At 45.9% G+C, this 21798-nt stretch overlaps 1 protein-coding gene across 1 annotated transcript; it reads left to right on the forward strand.

Annotated features, from left to right (window-relative positions):
* Nucleotides 1-9029: 9029 nt before the first annotated feature.
* On the forward strand, nucleotides 9030-12910 carry LOC123181851 (7-hydroxymethyl chlorophyll a reductase, chloroplastic). Its single transcript, XM_044594249.1, has 18 exons — nucleotides 9030-9266; nucleotides 9343-9524; nucleotides 9601-9709; nucleotides 9808-9892; nucleotides 9999-10040; nucleotides 10162-10240; nucleotides 10604-10655; nucleotides 10734-10796; nucleotides 10885-10982; nucleotides 11197-11232; nucleotides 11311-11372; nucleotides 11472-11499; nucleotides 11597-11676; nucleotides 11766-11835; nucleotides 11935-11992; nucleotides 12092-12156; nucleotides 12243-12337; nucleotides 12468-12910. Exons 1-18 carry the CDS (start codon nucleotides 9170-9172, stop codon nucleotides 12562-12564), a joined length of 1398 nt encoding a protein of 465 aa, XP_044450184.1. The 5' UTR covers nucleotides 9030-9169; the 3' UTR covers nucleotides 12565-12910.
* Nucleotides 12911-21798: the final 8888 nt, after the last annotated feature.

Genomic DNA, 21798 nt, shown 5'->3' on the forward strand with positions numbered 1-21798 from the left:
AAGATAAAGCCAAGTAAACCGACTATAAGCATCAATAAAACTGACATAATAATTATGACCGCTCACAGAAGTTTGGGCATGCCCCCATACATCAGAATAAATAAGCTCAAGTGGAGTTTTGACGACACGACTCGAATCTGAAAACGAAAGCTGATGACTCTTGCCTTGCTGACAGGCATCACAGACTGTGGCAACATCTTTATTTGACACAACGGGAAGACTATGACGATGAAGAACACTACGAACTATGGGAGTGGCAGGATGGCCGAGCCGTGCATGCCAATGAGTAGGCGACACACGGACACCAGTGAGTGCTTGAGGGGCAGAAGGCAGATCAAGTGCATATAATCCATCGCGCAGGCGACCTCTAAGCAGAACGTCCCTCGTGGCCCGATCCTTGATAAAAAAATAAAAAGGATGAAACTCAGTGAAAACATTGTTATCACGAGTAAGCTGAGGAACAGACAATAGGCTACGAGTAGCAGAAGGAACTCTAAGGACATTACGAAGATGGAGAGATTTTTGTTTATGAGTTAAAAGAGAGGCCTGACCAACATGTGATATGTGCATACCTGCTCCACTGGCGGTGTGAACCTGATCATGACCACGGTATGGCTCCTGAACCGAGAGTTTGCCCATCTCGCCCGTCAGATGATTCGTAGTGCCCCGTGCCCATATACCAAGTCGGATCAATGGGATATGATGGAGTGTGGCCTGCTTGACGAGCAGGCTCGTGAGTGGCCAAGGCAGCTTGTTTCTCGTTGCCTTTGCCATTGTTGCCGACGCCGAGGAAGTCCTGCTTGAAGCGGCGATGACAACGGGAAGCAACGTGACCTGGAATGTTGCACAGTTGGCAGGGGAGCTGAACACCACATGAAGGGCAGCAAGCACACGAACGGCCACCCCCGGTCGGGGGGAAGGGGGCAGCGGCAGGCGACCGCGGAGCCTGTGAAGTCAGTGGTACTGATTTGCCCACTGCAGATGACTTGAAGGGCTTCCCTTTTCCACGAGTGGCAGCGTTAGCAGCAATGAAACTCGGGTTGGTACGGCGGGACTTGACGCGCTGTTCCGTGGCAAGGAGGTGGGCGTAGAGCTCATGGGGTTCAAGTGGAGTATCACGACCATTGATGTTCTCAGCAAGGTTATCATAGTCGTCGTCCAGGCCGTTCATGACGAAAGTGGTGAAATCCTCTTTGCGAAGCGGTTGACCAATGGAGGCCAAAGTGTCTGCGAGACGCGTCATCTTGCCGAAGTAGTCGGTAATGCTGAGGTCAAGAAGCTTGGTCTCCCCCAGCTCCGTACGAAGAGTGAGCACGGGCCTGCTGCTGAGATGCGAAGCTGGTGTGAAGGGCAGACCACGCCTCCTGGGACGTGGCAGTGAAGAGGACCAAGGAGGACACCGCCTCGGTGAGTGACGACTGGATCGCCGGAAGGATGGCCTGATCCTGAGCCACCCACGCATGGTATGCCGGGTGATGTGGTGGAGGACACGGCAAGGAACCGTCGACGTAACCCTCCAGGTAGCGACTGCGGAGAAGTGGCAGCACCTGTGCACGTCACGACAAATAATTGTCCGTCGTCAGCTTCACTGGGATTAGATGCGCGAAGTAGAACGGCGCACTGGCCACGGCATGATCAGCAGGAGGAGGCGACGTGTAGTAGCTCATGTGGGATGAACCACCAGATGCAGCCATGGCCGGAGGGTAGTAGCCGCCGTAGGGCAATGGCGGTGGCGGAGCCCTGTCCGACTCGGCGTTCGCGGCGCCAGGTGCAGCCGCATAGGATTGCGGGTTTGAAGACGCGTAGGGCGCCGCTGTGACGGCGGCAGGAGGTGCAGCCGCAGCGGCCGCGTAGGGCGAGGCGCCATATGCCGCGTTATACGCGGCACCGGGTGCAGGCAGCGCCCCGTAGTGGCCCGTCGACGGAGGAGCCGCCCCGTATGGGCCGTAGGGCAGCGATCCGGCAGGGACAGGCGCCGCCCCGTAGGGGCCTGCTGGCGGCGGGGGAGCGGCCCCGTAGGGCCCGTAGGTCGCTGATCCCATCCAGGGACCAGCGTACGAAGGATCTCCCGGGACCAGCGGAGGCGCGACTGGTGACGGCGGCGGTGGCTGATCCGAGGAGGCGCCCACCATCGAGGACTGGCTGGTGTAGACCGAGACCAGGGGGCGCGAGGAGAGGAACGGCGATGCAGGCGCCGTGACAGGGGCCGACGCGACGGCGGCGACGGAGTTCGGTGCGATCGCGGCGGCGGCGACAGCGGAAGACATAGGACCGGTTAGGGTTGATACCATGTAAGACTTAGGTTTTTGGGAAACTGCACGACACCCGTTAAGGGTGTGGCTATCTCATATATATAAGGGGTACACCAAGGTGTACGATACAATATACAAGACATATACAGAAGCTATATGTAAATACAGTCTAACAGTTATTAGCTAATTAGACAAAATTCCTCTGTTTGTATGGTGTTTGTGATAATGCTATCAATTCACTAAACACTAAAATACCGGGTTGTGCTTTCAAATCTAGCAAATTAATTTTCTCTATTGCTTCTTTTCCAGGCAGAAGTATTAGATCTATTCTATGCCACGAGTCTTACTGTCAAAAAATTATATAAGCAGCGCCTGATGATTATAGGTAACTTATATTAAGAACTTTGTTTTAGGAGCACAATTTGGATAAATTTGCAGTTTTGCACCAATGAAAAAGGTATTACATACCAGATAAAAAGATAGAAGCCAGGCTGAACATTGTGATCCTACAGCAGATATGCCAAGTGCTTCCTCATGAAATGGATAGTAGTGTCGCTGATGAAAAAAGTAGATCGGCCAATCTAGGTAGCATCAGAAGTGGTCTCCATCAGAAAGTAAACTGCCTAATGCCATCTTCCGAGAAGGCTGGACATGCAAAAATTGACAAGAAAGTAGTGTTGGACAGTTCGCTCTTCAACAATGAATAAATTCATTTTATTACTGTATAGCCATGGTGGCAATCTTTTTCGGATAACAAGAAACAATTTGCTCAAATAATCTCAGCAGAGATAACATTGCGGTCTATCAGGAAAAAAAGTTAGCTATTTAATTAAATAGAAAACTCTGTCACTCATTGCAACAGATGCTAAACAATTAGACTAACTGACAGAAAAGTATATATAGAGTAGTTACATTTCTTTATTCCAAAAACAGATGATGGATGTTAATCGTACAAGAACACGAGGATGACGAACATAAATTGATCACATATATTATCACCACGGGTCGATTTAATTGGTGGTAATTTTTCTTTGCGATGGAAACAAAGTGGAATCAAATGATTCAAACAACCAAAAGAAAGGGAACAAAGGATGCTTACGGAGCTGAATGAGTCAGGGTGCTCTACTACTGAATTGCAAGTAATAATAGGTAGATCCAGCGACTCAGTGGCAGATGTTAATCGACCCCACAATGTCAGGCAGCCGCCCTTTCTTTGCCCGGAAGTCACCACTGAAATTACAGCAAGAAATATGAAGTAATTTGTATCTTCCATGTTGGGGCTGTACCAGTGCATTGACTCCGTCAATGCACCAACCTGGAAGAAGAAGAACTGTTTGTGGAGTGGGGAATTTCTTTTCTGAGGAGAAAAATGTTTAGTACGTCTCTAAGTTACTGAACTGTCCCCCTAGACAAAGATGAGTTTAATATTGCCCGTTGACACAGAGAAGGCCTACTATCACATACCGCTTATTGGACTGTCTAACATTAGTCTCATTCCAAAGCCCACATATCCAGCAAAGAAGCTTACATCAAAGAGAAAGCTACAAATTGGATGATTGGTCTCTATGAAATTGATGTTATACTTATTTTATTTTCGAAAAGGGGATTACCCCAGCCTCTGCATCAAATGATGCACACAGCCGTGCCATATTATTAAACATAAATCAAGTTCCAGTCAGCAAGTTCCAGACTTATTTCATCAAGTAGTTTTCTTCTATTTGAACTCAATTTCTTCAATTGCTCTGAGCCGTGAGCTTATATTAGCCGGGAGCTCATATATATTTGGCGTTGTGAACTCATTTTAGTTTTATTTATGAAATCATTATGTGAACTCCTTACTTTTTTTGGGAGATGTGAATTCAGATTCATCTATGAATCATGGTTGAAGAGTCCCTTGCCAATGTACGAAGGTCTACATACGTGTGCCACTTCTACCTACAATTCCATTGCTGCTTTTGAATAAGATACAACAAGTGCAACAAAACAGATTGCAGCAAGTAGCTTATGGACTGAAATTTGCAATATTACTCATTTGTCATATTGTCGCTCATTTGATCCTGGCTGTGAAACTAAACGTGACATGCTATTCTTCATGTAATTTCCAAATCGCAATCCATAATCAAGCAAAAGATTACAACAAACGTGACTTACATGTTGCTTGCATTCAACATCTTCAGGACCTACACACGCATCCATCTCCTCCTCCGGCCGCTGCTGCCATCACGCCACTTGCTCAGGACCTGCACAAGGCATCGTCTTCTCTTAAGCACCACCCTCTCCACTAAAACACTTCTCTAGCAGGGGAGGGCGAGTTGCGCCAATGAGCCGAGGGGATGGCAAGCACCCGCAGAGAGCTGCGCTATCACGCGCAGGCGTGGGGGAGAACCCGCAGCGAGCTGCGGTATCTAGCGCAGGCATCCGCGAGGCGAGGACGAACTGCGCCGGCGCCTGCAGACGTGGACGAGAACCGGCAGCGAGTCGCAGTGGCTCGCTCGGGCATCAGCGTGGGTGAGCACCGTCAGGGAGCTACGGTTGCTCGCACAGGCGTGGGCAAGCTAGGGCGGAGAGCTGCTGTGGCTTGCGCTGGCAGCGGTGAGGTTCGACGACGAGCAACCCGTGACGACAAGAGCGAGGTAGCCTGAGAGCAATCCTTATCCAACCAGTCCACACGCATCAGATAAGGTTAGATAGGATCAGGGGCACTTTGGTCTTTCAGGTGCCTAGAAAATGGAAAAGAAAAAGGGAAAGTAATGGAAAAAGGAGAAATTGCATGAAAGTGAACATGAATTGGATGGCATTTTTTGAAGCAAATCTTGACGGTGACAATTCTGCGAAGCCCCGTGTTGAAAGTGACAAATAACCAATTTTCTTTAAAAAATACGATAATTCTAACTTTCTTTTATTGTCGGTTTGGCCCATGTTCAAATTGGGCCACAAGGCAGTCAACTGCTTGCAATTGACTAGGACTAATTTGTACACCAAGCGCTCTCACAATCATCCACGGAGGTTACTCAACTCCTTGATTTTCTTGTACACTGCTTAGTTAATTCAGCGTATTTTGCTCTGTCTAGCCTCAATTTGTTTGAAGTGACTCACATGCTAATTATTTCTTCCTCCCTCCTTAACTTATGTTTGTTTTGATTAATTAAAACTTATTGTGCCAGTCAACTATGTATCCAGCGTATGGATCTGTTTTTTTTTTGTGAAAGCGTATGGATCTGTTGACTTCTCCACTTCGGTACTACTTATCTTTCGCTCCTCTACTACACTGAAACCATTGTAGCGGTCGAGCAAAAAAAGAACCTTCAATTTGACCACTTAGTTTGAAAAGAAATAAAGATACATGCGTCTAGGTTTACAACCTTATTAAACAAATAAGTAGCTGTTGTGTGCACTTAATCTTCAGCGGAAGAAATCAAGGTGAACAAGGATTCTCAAAACGGTTTGTCTCCAATTTCAAGATATTTTGCAATCTTCGAGAGTCAGGTCATGATTTGGAATCGTTGAGAGGCAGGCTGTGCATCCAGCAACAACTTCAACATTGTGTTTACAGGGAACAAACCATCAAGAACAATAGCATAAGAACTAGCCTCATCTCTCTACCACTACATCACACAGACAAACACAGCTTGAGGATCAATATCTCAAATCTAACAATAGAACAAGAGCTTCGCCATTCTGCATCCAATAGCCACTATCACTATCTATTGTACATCATTTATGCATGTACCAAATAGACATACCCTTTTCTTGTATGAACTACTTTGCAACAAATCAACTCTTGGGACGAGTTACCAAACATTCAAAAAAACAGATAGCGTGTTAATTCATGTGGCGCATGAATTAGTGTAGGAACCAGTTATTTTAGTACATAAAAAAACTGTATCTGTGCCGTATGGATGGGCGCGGCGTGCCGCCGCGCGGGGAAAAGCTAGTAAAGATCAAGTTCAAACTAATGTTATGCAGCTTTGTTGGAAGAATTATTATTTTTCTTGGCAGTGCACTACTAAGACAACTCTGGGTGTACGTGTCAAAACTCGAGCTCGTTGTTGACATGTAACATGTTTTCTGCCAGGGGTCTCTTACACCACATGTCAGTTGTATATCTTCACTCTCTCGGCGGTCTTGTCTAAGCGGAGGAAATACAAACGAGAGAGGCTACACTTAGCACATAATAATACACATAATACACATCATCCAAGTTCCTTGTGCGCTACTTCTCCAACAACCTCATCCTGACGACTGCATGCACAACTGTTCCAGAGAGCAGGCCTACAAAACCGCGCCACTCGAGAACCTGCACCGGGTAAGGGGAGATAAGGTTTCTAGGGAGCATATTGGAGCGACGCTCTCTCCTGATTGACTACATCCTCAGTGACCATCCGTCTGCTTCCACTACTTCTCTACATCGGATAACCACCTCATCTTCAACACCATGGCAGACGATCTTGTTGCACCAGAGTTTTCGGTGAACTCGTATGTTCTAAAGCTTTCTCTGTTGACATGTGCATTTGCCCATATGTGTATGTGATAGATGTACCTAGTATGTCATGTATGATCTGCCATATCAGTAACCTTCTGGTGATGCTAATTGGGTTTAAGCTCACCAAAAATTGCCTAGCTTCCTAACGATCCAAAAAACTTAAATGTTTAGGCAATTTTTGTTGACCGGCTTTGCTGCTGCTCTGAAACTGAGCTCATTTACAGGTCCTCACTTCAAAAGGTGGCAAACAAAAACCATCTTGTGGCTCACTGCTATAAAACATGACTAGGTTTTGGCTAGGACTCCTCGAGGATCGTTTACTCCTGAACAAGACAAAATGTTCTTGGAGGCCACTATAATCTTTGTGGGTGTCTTCATCAATGTGTTGGGTGACAGGTTGGTAAAGAACCATGGATGTACTTGAATCCAAATGCGACAACACCGGTGTCCCTGGTGAAGACATAGAGCAGTTCAATGACCATAGAATGGTTGCTAACTGTTCTGTGGTCAACAAAGATCATGAGTTGGAGTGGATGACAAAGGAACTTGAGCTCGTTAAGTATGTGTTACTCAACAAGTTTGTTGCCAGGAGCATTGTTGGTAAGCTTTCTCCTTCATGGAGGAAGTTTTTCACTACTCTAAAACACCAAAGACAAGAGATTTCTATTGAGAGTCTAATTGGGCCATTGAATATTGAGGAGAAGGTAATGGCAAAGGACACACGAGCTAAAGGAGCATAGGGACATTTTTGCTGTCAACGTGGTACAGAAAAATACCCACAAGTTCAATGGAAAAGAACAAAGTCCCCCAACACTACCATCTTCAAGAAGAAGAATAAGGGACCGAAAGGGGCACAACAAGGTTAAAGCAAAGCATCCTTGCTGGATTGCGATGAGACGAATCATTGGGCTCCACGATTTCCGAACCGCGGTGGCTATAAAAAGGATGCTTAATAGAGTTTAAAATCTGTAAATATTATCATTGGCAATAGTGAAGGTGGAACATCCACTAGTATAGGAACCACTTACTAGTGGCGTGCATAAAATTCAATGACGAGGTAACACAAAATGGAGGGGGACCGAGTCTAGGGAGAAGAAGGACAGAGAGAAAGAGAGAGACATAAATGATCCTAGTCCCGAGTCACCCTAGCAGCCTGTTTCTCAGTTGTTGCTCTCCCCAAAGCGCCTGAGAAGGGCAGTGAGCGAGTGTATCCCGTGGGCCCGCCATATATAAGGCAGACCCAAGGGTCCCCCAAGGGGGCAAAAAATAACCTCAGAATGACCACTCTATCCGACGCCCGACAAAGTGGGATGTAACCACCAGAACATATCTCATCAGTGATCCCCTAGATCTCCGGCGAGCACCACAATATATGATGCAGTGCTTTAGGAGTTTTCTTAGCAAAACCAAGGCATGTTTCATGTTCTAAAAAAGTAGTTTAGTGCTCTAAAACGATAACAAAACAAGGGAGTTTGATGTTCTTAAAAAAAGGCAGGTTGTAGAGCATTCCTGCCTTCTCTTAGAAATACCATAGAGGTGTTTTTTAGAAACATTTGTAACTTTCTTCATACTCAAAACCATTATAGATACATCGCTTTCAATACAAAATCTAAGAAATTGCAAAGTAACTGTCATAACTAAGAATTATAATAAAATCTCTTGGGTGACATCTTCTCAGTGGTATCGATCTTTGCAAGATAAAATACAGTCAAGACTTCAGTAAAGAGACTACAATTAGATTGGAGCAGCGCTACTGCTACTCATTCACCTGCATGAACTTGATTACGAATAAAGGTTTCTGAAAACCCCTTGGGTCACCCATCTAAAAAGATGGAAGCCGTGAGCAATGAATGTGCTTGGGGCGGGGATTATCAATGTTGTTGTACCACAAAAACTTAACCATAACGTCGAGGAAAAATTCCAGCTCCACAAAAAAGAAACTAAGAAAAGCAACATGACATCATAATATAAAGTCATCAGATCCGAATAATCGGATGTGCGAGACATTGAAGTCTGTGTCTTCATGACACCACCACAAAAAAACAAGGTAACTTTTTTTTTAAGAAAAAAGATGAAGATGCCCAGACGTTGCTTAAAACTCTAAAACTCTAGAAGATCCGAGGTTCCCCACCTCTAAATGCCCAAGATGGCAGGCGAGGGGGCCAGAAATTCCTCGAGGCGCGGCTGCGGGTTCCTTGCTCAATCCATTCGCCAGGCCTTAGTAGAAGTGGTCCTCTGCGGCCCAATTATAACTTGAAGCTACTGTAATGGGCTAAAGCTAAAATTTCTTCCACATCTGCATTATGTTTGTGTGGACGGAAACGTGTAAGCCCGCCCGCGACGAGTCCAGCCAGCCAGACGATCTTATCGTCGTCCACGAGCGGCTCCTGCCTCTCTCACAAGCCGCGCCTGCCCGCCCCGCCGGAGCAACGGCATGATCGCCATGGCCGCGCGCTGCTTCTTCCACTTCTCCCCTAAACCCTGCCTCTCCTTCACCCCACGGTGCTCCTCCTCCTCCCCGCCAGCGCCAGGTTGGTCACCCACCTAAATCCAGTCAATTCCTAGCAGTACATACAACCTGAATCGAATCGAACTGAGTTTGTTTAGGGGGGAAGGGAAAGGGGAAGGCGCTGAGGGAGGACTGGCGAGAGAGATCCAAGCCCATCCCTCCCGGAGGCGTCTACCCGGCCAAGGACAAGTGCAGCCGCTGCGGCCTCTGCGACACCTACTACATCGCCCACGTCAACAACGCCTGCGCCTTCCTCGGGGACGGCATGTCCCGTGTCGAGGTACCTCCATATTTTTCTTCTTTGTATTGACATTGCTCTCCTACGGCCATTAACGCGTGGTTCGTGTTTTGCATAGGATCTGGAACCAGTGGTCCATGGGAGGGGCAGGAAGGACACCATGGATGAAATGTACTACGGGGTGCACGAGCAGCTCCTCTATGCCAGGAAAATGGAACCTGTTCAAGGTTTCATTTACCGAACTTCTCCGTTTCATTTCATCCTACCATATGCATATGCAATTACCTCTTGCCAGCTTGGTTTACCTCCATATATACACATGTAGGAGCCCAGTGGACAGGAATAGTCACAACAATCGCAGTTGAGATGCTGAAATCAAATATGGTTGATGCCGTGGTTTGTGTACAAAGGCACCCAGACAAGAATCGGATACCACATCATTGTCTTTCCTTGCAATAACTCAGGAACAACTCATGGACTTGACTAATGATGTTTATTTATTACCACAATCTGCAGTGACCCAGACGATAGGTTTGCCCCAAGGCCTGTTTTAGCCAGGTATTGTGGAATTGATCAATTGTCAGTTTCATCAATTGTTTTTTGTGTGTAGCACTTGGAAAGATTCCCATTCTTGATGTTATGGAAGTAAGATTCAGTATTTTTAACCATGCTCTGCTAGGACACCAGAAGAAGTGATTGCAGCCAGAGGTGTCAAGCCAACATTATCACCTAATCTCGATACACTAGCCTTAGTAGAGGTAAATCTGTCTTCTTCTTCTTCTTCTTCATGCTATATACTTTGCCATTGTAGCTAGCTGCTGTATCTTGTGATCTTATCTCCCTTCTCAACCTATGAAAACAAAGCGCTCATGATGACAGATATCTGGAGTAAAGAACATAGGATCTTTGAACATGAACTTGGACTTGTTTGTTCAGAGAGTTTTCTATACCCCAATTCTAGGGACTGAAAATTTATGTCAACCAATTCCCTTTCCAGTTCTGGAAGCACTTTAGGTGCTATCACCAAAGACGTTACACTATGACGTCATGAGTGTTGCCTCATACACCCTGTTTCTGATCAATTCTGTGAAAACTAGGAGTTTCATGATTTCCTTTGACAGGCAGCTGGTGTAAAGCGTCTTCTCTTTTGTGGTGTCGGTTGTCAAGTGCAAGGTATTATCATTCTTCTATTTCTACCATTGGTGGTTTATCATATCTCATAGTTATCCAACATGAAATTATTGGTCGCAGCTTTGAGATCTGTAGAGAAGTACCTTGGCTTGGAAAAGCTTTATGTGCTCGGCACAAACTGTGGTAAGTACTGATGATCTCCCGACTTCTGATTACTGTCTTGCATGTAATATATATTGGAGCTTTGGCTTATGCTAGTGAACATTCCCAGTGGACAACGGCACTCGTGAAGGACTTGATAAATTTTTGAATGCTGCAAGCAGTGAACCAGAAACTGTTCTGCATTACGAATTTATGCAAGACTACAAGGTGACACTTAATTTGAAATAGTCTGCACTCTTTCCCCCATTTTGGAACAGTTTCATTCATGTAATGCCATTTACTTCTACAATCAACAGTTCAACAATCATGTTTAGGATGTATTGAAAACATATGTATGGATCTAATGGGCAGTTATGATTGTTTTCCTTTCCCGATTTCATATGTGGCAGTGTTGTATTGTATAACTGTGAGCATATTGCAGGTTCACTTAAAGCATTTGGATGGGCATATAGAAGAGGTAAGTCACCACCTGTCTGTAGTATTATACAGAACTGAGTCCGCCAAAACTGTCTCTTCATTGCCTACTTTAAAGCAGGTCCCGTATTTTTCCCTGCCAGCCAATGATTTGGTGGATGTCATTGCACCGTCATGCTACAGGTATGCTCACCGCATATATCCATTGCTTTATTTTATCCATAAAAAGTCAGGCATCACTCTCAAATAGCGAACTAATAGTTTTACTTGCACCATCTGCAGCTGCTTTGACTACACAAATGGCTTGGCGGTGAGGTTCCCGTCGTATATAGTTCTTTTCCGTTTCTATTCCAACAGTTTCTTCCCTTGCATATGGAAAACTAAAAGTGCCTGTTGCGAAACCGCAGGATTTAGTGGTGGGCTATATGGGAGTACCGAAATATTCTGGTGTTTCTATGACTCAGCACCCTCAGTATATTACAGTCAGGTGAAGTGAGACAAATTTAACCAGCTAGCTGTTGGTGAGGAATCAAATTACTCAACAGTGGGTTGATTTTCTTTCTTTCTTGTCATAAGGAACGAGCGAGGGAGGGAGATGCTCAGCCTGATAGAGGGCCTTTTGGAGAGCACGCCAACAGTTAGCAGTGTATGCACCCACATCCATGCATAGAAGTGCACTTGTGTGCTGTTGGGCAGGATTCATTGTGTGATTTTTTTCGTGTCAACTGATGTTATTCTTCTTCAGGGTGCTAGACAACCATTTGTGATGGAGACAGTGAAAGCCGACGATGCAGCGAAAATGGGTATTTATATGACTAAATGGCGTTCCTTATTTTGCAGCAGTCAAACATTAGTTGCTTGGATCTGACTAAAATGTGATTCACCGGGGGTTGATTTTTCAGGAAAAGGCCCTGCTAATCCAGCTCCCATATTTGTGGGCAACATCATCGCCTTCCTGCTAAATCTGGTTAGTGAACGAATGCTGCATTTTGGATGGACTCAATAATGAATAGCATGCATGATGAACCAACCGTTCATGGATGGTTTGTGCAGATTGGGCCCAAGGGCCTGGAGTTTGGTCGCTACTCTCTGGATTACCACACGATAAGGAACTACCTGTATGTGAACCGGGCATGGGGAAGGGCAAGGTACATCTCGCTCTCTATATTATATGCTCTCAACATACACTAATATTAATATATTTATATGTATGCTTGTAGTATATGTATGTTAGGACGATATATATCGAAGTGTTCATGAATGGATTTCATGTTGCAGAGCGGAGCAGCATATGCCATCGTATGCCAAGAAAATCGTGGAGGCGTACAACAAGGACGGACGCATCGACGCAATGCTTGAGCAGAATAAACCGTGAAGTGTACTGTATCATAGACACACGACCATGCGATCCGTGTAGATAGTATTAGCAAGCAAAACAAATAATGAGTGCACAGCAGAAATGTTTAGTTCAGACAGCGAGTGGCACTCGTCAGGCTCAGGTTACTGATTTAGATCTCCCCCGACAGGCTCAGGGATCAACTCTTCAATGACGCGATAGAAGTGTGTACCGTTAGTTTCTCCACTTGGTTGTTTGCCCGATAGTTTGAAGGAACGGAAGTACTCTGCATACGGTAGATGATATCTGATTTATATACGACAGAGACTTTGAGTGGCAGCGACTGAAATATGACAGAAATCTAATGGTAATTCTAACTATGGTACACAAATCGGTTGGAAAAGAGCAGTGCTCTTCAAGAAAAATGGCTCCACTGAAGAGCCTTGTCTATAGTCAGAGATGTGAACGAAGATCAGTCCCGAAGAAGATCACCACTTCTTTTGCTGCCAAATGAGGCATGTCTACAGACTGGTTATTGGAAGATCATCACTTCTTTTGGTGCTGAATATTGGGCTCGGAAGGGGGCAATGTCTCAACACCATTTGTTAATACCACGAGAGGCCAAGAGGACATACTTAAATTAGACCAATATGAACACGATCAATCCTAAGAAATCTAATACTCCTATGGGACGAATGACACACATAGGAAAATTCCCATGGAAATCCTCCGAAAATCCTACAAAACGAACAAGCCTGTACTCGTTGCCCTCCAAGCACGGATGTAGTACATGCGTGCTGCCTTCTGAACACGCCAAACACGTGAGCAAATCGGTGCGCTTTTTTACCAGTTATTTTATATACTATAGAAACGGTGTGCTGAGTGGTGGCGTCGCACGACTTGTTGTGTAGTTAAGGGCTACCAGCTGGTTTGCAAAGGGCTAGTACTACTACTGAAGAAAAATAGGACTCGCAGCATGCCTACCAACTGGCGTGCGCTGCAAAGGGACTGTCCATCAAGTTGCTTTGGCTTCCGTCGACCGTGGTCTCACGCACGCGCGCTCCCCGTAATGCTTCTTGACGAAGTAGCAAAGTTGGACGCCACCTCAGGCCCTTCTGTCGGTCTGACGAACGAAGACGGGGCGGCGCCTCCTGCGTTGAAGTCGTACCGGTAATAACATTTCCATCTTCCATGGGCCATGCCGCAGTCGATAGATTTCACGCACCGTGCCTCGTCGTAACCCGGCTCACTCGACCGCGATGGAAACGGTCGCCTGGCTTGACGGCTTGTGCGTACCTGGACGAGGAAAGGGGACTCGATCAGGATCAGATTTACCAAGCGGCGGCACCGCAGCCGACCGGGTTCGTCGGGCTGTTACAAGGCCGTGAATTGCCAAAACTCAGAGCATACATTTCTAGCACATCTCTTTCGTTCCTCTGTTCCTTCTCTCACGCACGCAAAAAAAGACCTCCATTTGTTGAATGCGATTCAGTAGTCAGCAAGCACCGACATCCGCGCTCATGTGTATACATCCTTTCATGAATAGAATACTCCTGATGATGACATGCCTTCTGACAATTACGTTTACGTGCGCTGAAGACCTTGGCAATCTCCGATGGATGTCGGCTATAGCTATTCAAAGTTGACCTACAAAATCGATTAAAAAATGACGAGGTTCTCTCCGTGGTTTTCCTCTCATGGTCAAGGCATGCTTCGCTTCATTTCAAAGTTATTATTATTTATCATCAGAACACATTCAAGTTTTAAAGTTCAAGTTAAACACATTCAGGACCAAGTGTTGGGAGCATGGACGGGTCGCACGCTTCAATTTCAACGAACGAAATGTCTTTTTTTTTTCTCCATAAAAAATGTCTCTCAATTTAAAGTGAGTAAACAAAGTTCCATACTCGATTCATAGATCCCTATAGAATTCCGTGGAAAGTTGTATTTGATGAGAGTCGTATGTACAACTTGGAGGAAGATCTTCCGTATCTTTCGAGATCCACCCTACAATATGGGGTCAAAAACCAAAAAAAGTGATTTTAGCCCTTACAAAAAGAAAACAGATTCTTAAACCTCTTTCACGCTCATGTCACGTCGATGTACTGCGTAAAAAAGAACTACAAACTTTCGTAATCGATCAGTTAACATGGTGGTTAATTATGAAAGACGAAAAATAATCATTGGCTTATCAAATTCTCTATCGAGCCATGAAAAAGATCCAACAAAAAACATAAACAAATCCATTATTGGTTTTACTTTTTTTCACTTGCATGATCATTTCTAGACATGTAACTACAAGTGTTCTAGGCCGATTGCAATTGTATGTTCCATAACACGACTATAACTAGAGGAGGAGATGCCGGCCAGTTGGATGTCTATATTTAGATATGCAACTACAAGTATTGTAATTTGACTATAACTGCATGGTCCACAATGTGACTGCAACCAGGGGCGAGATGTCGAGCAGTTACATGTCCACCACTGAACATAGAACTGCAAGTACTATAATCGGACTGTAAGTGTTGTAATTTGTTACGTTGCCCTTGTTTTCATCCTCATTCGGAACTTGACTGACACAAGCAAATTTTCCAGGTACGTGAAAAATAACAAACACGCTTTTTGCAACAAATCACACATGAGATCAAATGGCATCCAGTAGATAGAGTATATGCGCGAGGGCTTGAACATTGCAGGTCTTCAGGAAATGATTTGGCAAGATTTCTCAATACCTGAGCTATAGGGTCGGCCAAACCCACCGATTCTTGGCCTTACGTCGGACTCCCACCTAGGATTTAGACTAGTCCACATATCAATAAGGCTTTTCTGTGCATTTCATGCATAAGCACGCTTAACGCCGAGATTCATTTTGGACGGGCACTTGAAAAAAAAGGGGCACCTTGTTTTCAGTAGTCTATCATCCCTATTAAGTCAGGATGTCACATACATCCCCACTCAAAAGTAATAACGTCCTCGTCGGCCCAGCTGAAAAGTTCCTCTGTGCGTCCAGTCCGGCACATGTGTCATGTTGTGTGCCATGACGGGCCACACGTGCCATGCGCTACATCTCTGCGCATGTCTGTGTAACCGTGAGGGTCGGCTATGATACCAATTGTAACGCATTGGCCAAACCCACCGGTTCCTGGCCGTTGCGTCTGGCTACCACCTAGGATCTAGACTGGCCCCACAGACCAACACTAGTCCTTCCTGCGCACTTTGTCCTCACTCGTGCGAGCTGAGGACAAACTTCCAAGTCAGTCATCCACCCTCAAATTGCTCCAAGCCAAACACAATTAACTTTGAGGTTCCTTTCGGATGGGCTCCCATAAAAGACGGTGCGCCATGTTTACATGAGTAGTCTATCATTCCTATTAAGTCGGAATGTCACAATCTTAGTCTCCACAAGTTTGTTGGGAATCGTAGCATAATTTTAAAATTTTCCTACGCTCACCAAGATGCATCTATGGAGTCTACTAGCAACGAGGGAAGGGAGTGCATCTACATACCGTTGTAGATCGCGAGCGGAAGCGTTCCAATGAACGTGGATGACGGAGTCGTACTCGCCGTGATCCAAATCACCGATGACCGAGTGCCGAACGTACAGCACCTCCACGTTCAACACACGTACGGTGCAGCGACGTCTCCTCCTTTCTTGATCCAGCAAGGGGGGAGGAGAGGTTGATGGAGATCCAACAGCACGACGGCGTGGTGGTGGATGTAGCGGCTCTCCGGCAGGGCTTCGTCGAGCTTCTGCGCGAGAGAGAGAGGTGTTGCAGGGGAGGAGGGAGGCGCCAAAGGCTGTGGTGTGCTGCCCTCCCTCCCCCCCTTTATATAGGCCCCCAAGGGGGGTGCGCAGCCCTTGGAGATGGGATCTCCAAGGGGGGGGCGGCGGCCAAGGGGGGAAGGGGTTGCCTTGCCCCCCAAGGCAAGGGGGAACTCCCCCCCCCCCAGGGTTCCCAACCCTAGGCGCATGGGGGGGAGGCCCAAAGTGGCGCACCAGCCCATTAGGGGCTGGTTCCCCTCCACTTTCAGCCCACGGGGCCCTCCGGGACAGGTGGCCCCACCCGGTGGACCCCCGGGACCCTTCCGGTGGTCCCGGTACAATACCGATAACCCCCGAAACTTTCCCGGTGGCCAAAACTGGACTTCCTATATATAATTCTTCACCTCCGGACCATTCCGGATCCTCTCGTGACATCCGGGATCTCATCCGGGACTCCGAACAACTTTCGGGTTTCCGCATACATATATCTCTACAACCCTAGCGTCACCGGACCTTAAGTGTGTAGACCCTACGGGTTCGGGAGACATGCAGACATGACCGAGACGCCTCTCCGGTCAATAACCAACAGCGGGATCTGGATACCCATGTTGGCTCCCACATGTTCCACGATGATATCATCGGGTGAACCACGGTGTCGAGGATTCAATCAATCCGTATGCAATTCCCTTTGTCAATCGGTATGTTACTTGCCCGAGATTCGATCGTCGGTATCCCAATACCTAGTTCAATCTCGTTATCGGCAAGTCTCTTTACTCGTACTGCAATGCATGATCCCGTGACCAATGCCTTGGTCACATTGAGCTCATTATGATGATGCATTACCGAGTGGGCCCAGAGATACCTCTCCGTTTACACGGAGTGACAAATCCCAGTCTCGATCCGTGCCAACCCAACAGACACTTTCGGAGATACCCGTAATGCACCTTTATAGTCACCCAGTTACGTTGTGACGTTTGGCACACCCAAAGCACTCCTACGGTATCCGGGAGTTGCACGACCTCATGGTCTAAGGAAAAGATACTTGACATTGGAAAAGCACTAGCAAACGAAACTACACGATCTTTTATGCTATGCTTAAGTTGGGTCTTGTCCATCACATCATTCTCCTAATGATGTGATCCCGTTATCAATGACATCCTATGTCCATAGTCAGGAAACCATGACTATCTGTTGATCAACGAGCCAGTCAACTAGAGGCTTACTAGGGACAGGTTGTGGTCTATGTATTCACACATGTATTACGATTTCCGGACAATACAATTATAGCATGAATAAAAGACTATTATCATGAACACAGAAATATAATAATAACCATTTATTATTGCCTCTAGGGCATATTTCCAACAGTCTCCCACTTGCACTAGAGTCAATAATCTAGTTACATTGTGATGAATCGAACACCCATTGCGTCCTGGTGTTGATCATGTTTTGCCCTAGGGAGAGGTTTAGTCAACGGATCTGCTACATTCAGGTCCGTGTGTACTTTACAAATATCTATGTCTCCATTTTGAACACTTTCACGAATGGAGTTGAAGCGACGCTTGATATGCCTGGTCTTCCTGTGAAACCTGGGCTCCTTCGCAAGGGCAATAGCTCCAGTGTTGTCACAGAAGAGAGTCATTGGGCCCGACGCATTGGGAATCACCCCTAGGTCGGTAATGAACTCCTTCATCCAGACTGCTTCTTGTGCTGCCTCCGAGGCTGCCATGTATTCCGCTTCACATGTAGATCCCGCCACGACGCTTTGCTTGCAACTGCACCAGCTTACTGCTCCTCTATTCAAAATATACACGTATCCGGTCTGTGACTTTGAGTCATCCGGATCTGTGTCGAAGCTAGCGTCGACGTAACCCTTTACGACGAGCTCTTCGTCACCTCCATAGACGAGAAACATATCCTTAGTCCTCTTCAGGTACTTCAGGATATTCTTGACCGCTGTCCAGTGTTCCTTGCCGGGATTACTTTGGTACCTTCCTACCAAACTTACGGCAAGGTTTACATCAGGTCTGGTACACAGCATGGCATACATAATAGACCCTATGGCCGAGGCATAGGGGATGACACTCATCTCTTCTATATCTTCTGCCGTGGTCGGGCATTGAGCCGTGCTCAATTGCACACCTTGCAATACAGGCAAGAACCCCTTCTTGGACTGATCCATACTGAACTTCTTCAATATTTTGTCAAGGTATGTACTCTGTGAAAGACCAATGAGGCGTCTTGATCTATCTCTATAGATCTTGATGCTTAATATATAAGCAGCTTCTCCAAGGTCCTTCATTGAAAAACATTTATTCAAATAGGCCTTTATACTTTCCAAGAATTCTATATCATTTCCCATCAATAATATGTCATCCACATATAATATGAGAAATGCTACAGAGCTCCCACTCACTTTCTTGTAAACACAGGCTTCTCCATAAGTCTGTGTAAACCCAAACGCTTTGATCATCTCATCAAAGCGAACGTTCCAACTCCGAGATGCTTGCACCAGCCCATAGATTGAGCGCTGGAGCTTGCATACTTTGTTAGCATTCTTAGGATCGACGAAACCTTCCGGCTGCATCATATACAACTCTTCCTTAAGGAAGCCGTTAAGGAATGCCGTTTTGACGTCCATCTGCCATATCTCATAATCATAGTATGCGGCAATTGCTAACATGATTCGGACGGACTTCAGCTTCGCTACGGGTGAGAAAGTCTCATCGTAGTCAACCCCTTGAACTTGTCGATAACCCTTAGCGACAAGTCGAGCTTTGTAGATGGTCACATTACCATCTGCGTCCGTCCATACTTTGTTTTCATACATGGATTCTATCTCGGATTTCATGGCTTCTAGCCATTTGTCGGAATCTGGGCCCGCCATCGCTTCTTCATAGTTCGAAGGTTCACCGTTGTCTAACAACATGATTTCCAGGACAGGGTTGCCGTACCACTCTGGTGCGGAACGTGTCCTTGTGGACCTACGAAGTTCAGTAACTTGATCTGAAGCTTCATGATCATCATCATTAACTTCCTCCCCAGTCGGTGTAGGCACCACAGGAACACTTTCCCGCGCTGCGTTACTTTCCGGTTCGGAAGGGGTGACTATCACCTCATCAAGTTCCACTTTCCTCCCACTCAATTCTTTCGAGAGAAACTCCTTCTCTAGAAAGGACCCGTTCTTGGCAACGAAGATCTTGCCTTCGGATCTGAGGTAGAAGGTATACCCAATAGTTTCCTTAGGGTATCCTATGAAGACGCATTTTTCCGATTTGGGTTCGAGCTTTTCAGGTTGAAGTTTCTTGACATAAGCATCGCATCCCCAAACTTTTAGAAACGACAGCTTAGGTTTCTTCCCAAACCATAATTCATACGGTGTCGTCTCAACGGATTTAGACGGTGCCCTATTTAAAGTGAATGCGGCAGTCTCTAAAGCATAACCCCAAAATGAGAGCGGTAAATCGGTAAGAGACATCATAGATCGCACCATATCCAATAGAGTGCGATTACGACGTTCGGACACACCATTTCTCTGAGGTGTTCCAGGCGGCGTGAGTTGTGAAACTATTCCACATTTCCTTAAGTGTGTACCAAATTCGTGACTTAAATATTCTCCACCACGATCTGATCGTAAGAATTTTATTTTCCTGTCACGTTGATTCTCAACCTCACTCTGAAATTCTTTGAACTTTTCAAAGGTTTCAGACTTGTGTTTCATTAAGTAGACATACCCATATCTACTTAAATCATCAGTGAGAGTGAGAACATAACGATATCCTCCGCGAGCCTCAACACTCATTGGACCACACACATCGGTATGTATGATTTCCAATAAGTTGGTTGCTCGCTCCATTGTTCCGGAGAACGGAGTCTTGGTCATCTTACCCATGAGGCATGGTTCGCACGTGTCAAATGATTCGTAATCAAGAGACTCCAAAAGTCCATCTGCATGGAGCTTCTTCATGCGCTTGACACCAATGTGACCAAGGCGGCAGTGCCACAAGTATGTGGGACTATCGTTATCAACTTTACATCTTTTGGTATTCACACTATGAACATGTGTAACATCACGTTCGAGATTCATCAAAAATAAACCATTGACCAGCGGGGCATGACCATAAAACATATCTCTCAAATAAATAGAACAACCATTATTCTCGGATTTAAATGAGTAGCCATCTCGAATTAAATGAGATCCAGATACAATGTTCATGCTCAAAGCTGGCACTAAATAACAATTATTGAGGTTTAAAACTAATCCCGTGGGTAGATGCAGAGGTAGCGTGCCAAGGGCGATCACATCGACCTTGGAACCATTCCCGACGCGCATCGTTACCTCGTCCTTCGCCAGTCTCCGTTTATTCCGTAGTTCCTGTTTTGAGTTACAAATATGAGCAACCGCACCGGTATCAAATACCCAGGAGCTACTACGAGTACTGGTAAGGTACACATCAATTACATGTATATCACATATACCTTTGGTGTTGCCGGCCTTCTTCTTGTCCGCTAAGTATTTGGGGCAGTTCCGCTTCCAGTGACCACTTCCCTTGCAATAAAAGCACTCAGTCTCGGGCTTGGGTCCATTCTTTGACTTCTTCCCGATAACTGGTTTACCGGGCGCGGCAACTCCCTTGCCGTCCTTCTTGAAGTTCTTCTTACCCTTGCCCTTCTTGAACTTAGTGGTTTTATTCACCATCAACACTTGATGTTCTTTTCTGATCTCTACCTCAGCTGATTTCAGCATTGAATATACCTCAGGAATGGTCTTTTCCATCCCCTGCATATTGAAGTTCATCACAAAGCTCTTGTAGCTTGGTGGAAGCGACTGGAGGATTCTGTCAATGACCGCGTCATCCGGGAGATTAACTCCCAGCTGAGACAAGCGGTTATGCAACCCAGACATTCTGAGTATGTGCTCACTAACAGAACTGTTCTCCTCCATTTTACAGCTGAAGAACTTGTCGGAGACATCATATCTCTCGACCCGGGCATGAGCTTGAAAAACCAGTTTCAGCTCCTCGAACATCTCGTATGCTCCATGTTTCTCAAAACGCTTTTGGAGACCCGGTTCTAAGCTGTAAAGCATGCCGCACTGAACGAGGGAGTAATCATCAGCACGCTGCTGCCAAGCGTTCATAACGTCTTGGTTCTCAGGGATTGGTGCTTCACCTAGCGGTGCTTCTAAGACATAATCTTTCTTGGCTGCTATGAGGATGATCCTCAGGTTCCGGACCCAGTCCGTATAGTTGCTGCCATCATCTTTCAGCTTGGTTTTCTCTAGGAACGCGTTGAAATTGAGGACAACGTGGGCCATTTGATCTACAGTACATAGTGTAAAGATTTAGACTAAGTTCATGATAATTAAGTTCATATAATCAAATTATCTAATGAACTCCCACTCAGATAGACATCCCTCTAGTTATCTAAGTGAAACATGATCCGAACTCAACTAGGCCGTGTCCGATCATCACGTGAGACGGACTAGTCAAGATCGGTGAACATCTCCA

The sequence above is a fragment of the Triticum aestivum genome, chromosome 1D (assembly GCF_018294505.1).
Source record: "Triticum aestivum cultivar Chinese Spring chromosome 1D, IWGSC CS RefSeq v2.1, whole genome shotgun sequence".
Taxonomy (NCBI): domain Eukaryota; kingdom Viridiplantae; phylum Streptophyta; class Magnoliopsida; order Poales; family Poaceae; genus Triticum; species Triticum aestivum.

Excerpts from the sequence above, each read along its gene's own strand:
- LOC123181851 (XM_044594249.1), top strand. The coding sequence starts at position 9,170 with ATGATCGCCATGGCCGCGCGCTGCTTCTTCCACTTCTCCCCTAAACCC. Across the intron at positions 9,893-9,998 it reads GCCGTGGTTTGTGTACAAAG|TGACCCAGACGATAGGTTTG; the intron begins GCACCCAGACAA and ends CACAATCTGCAG. Across the intron at positions 12,338-12,467 it reads CGGGCATGGGGAAGGGCAAG|AGCGGAGCAGCATATGCCAT; the intron begins GTACATCTCGCT and ends TTCATGTTGCAG.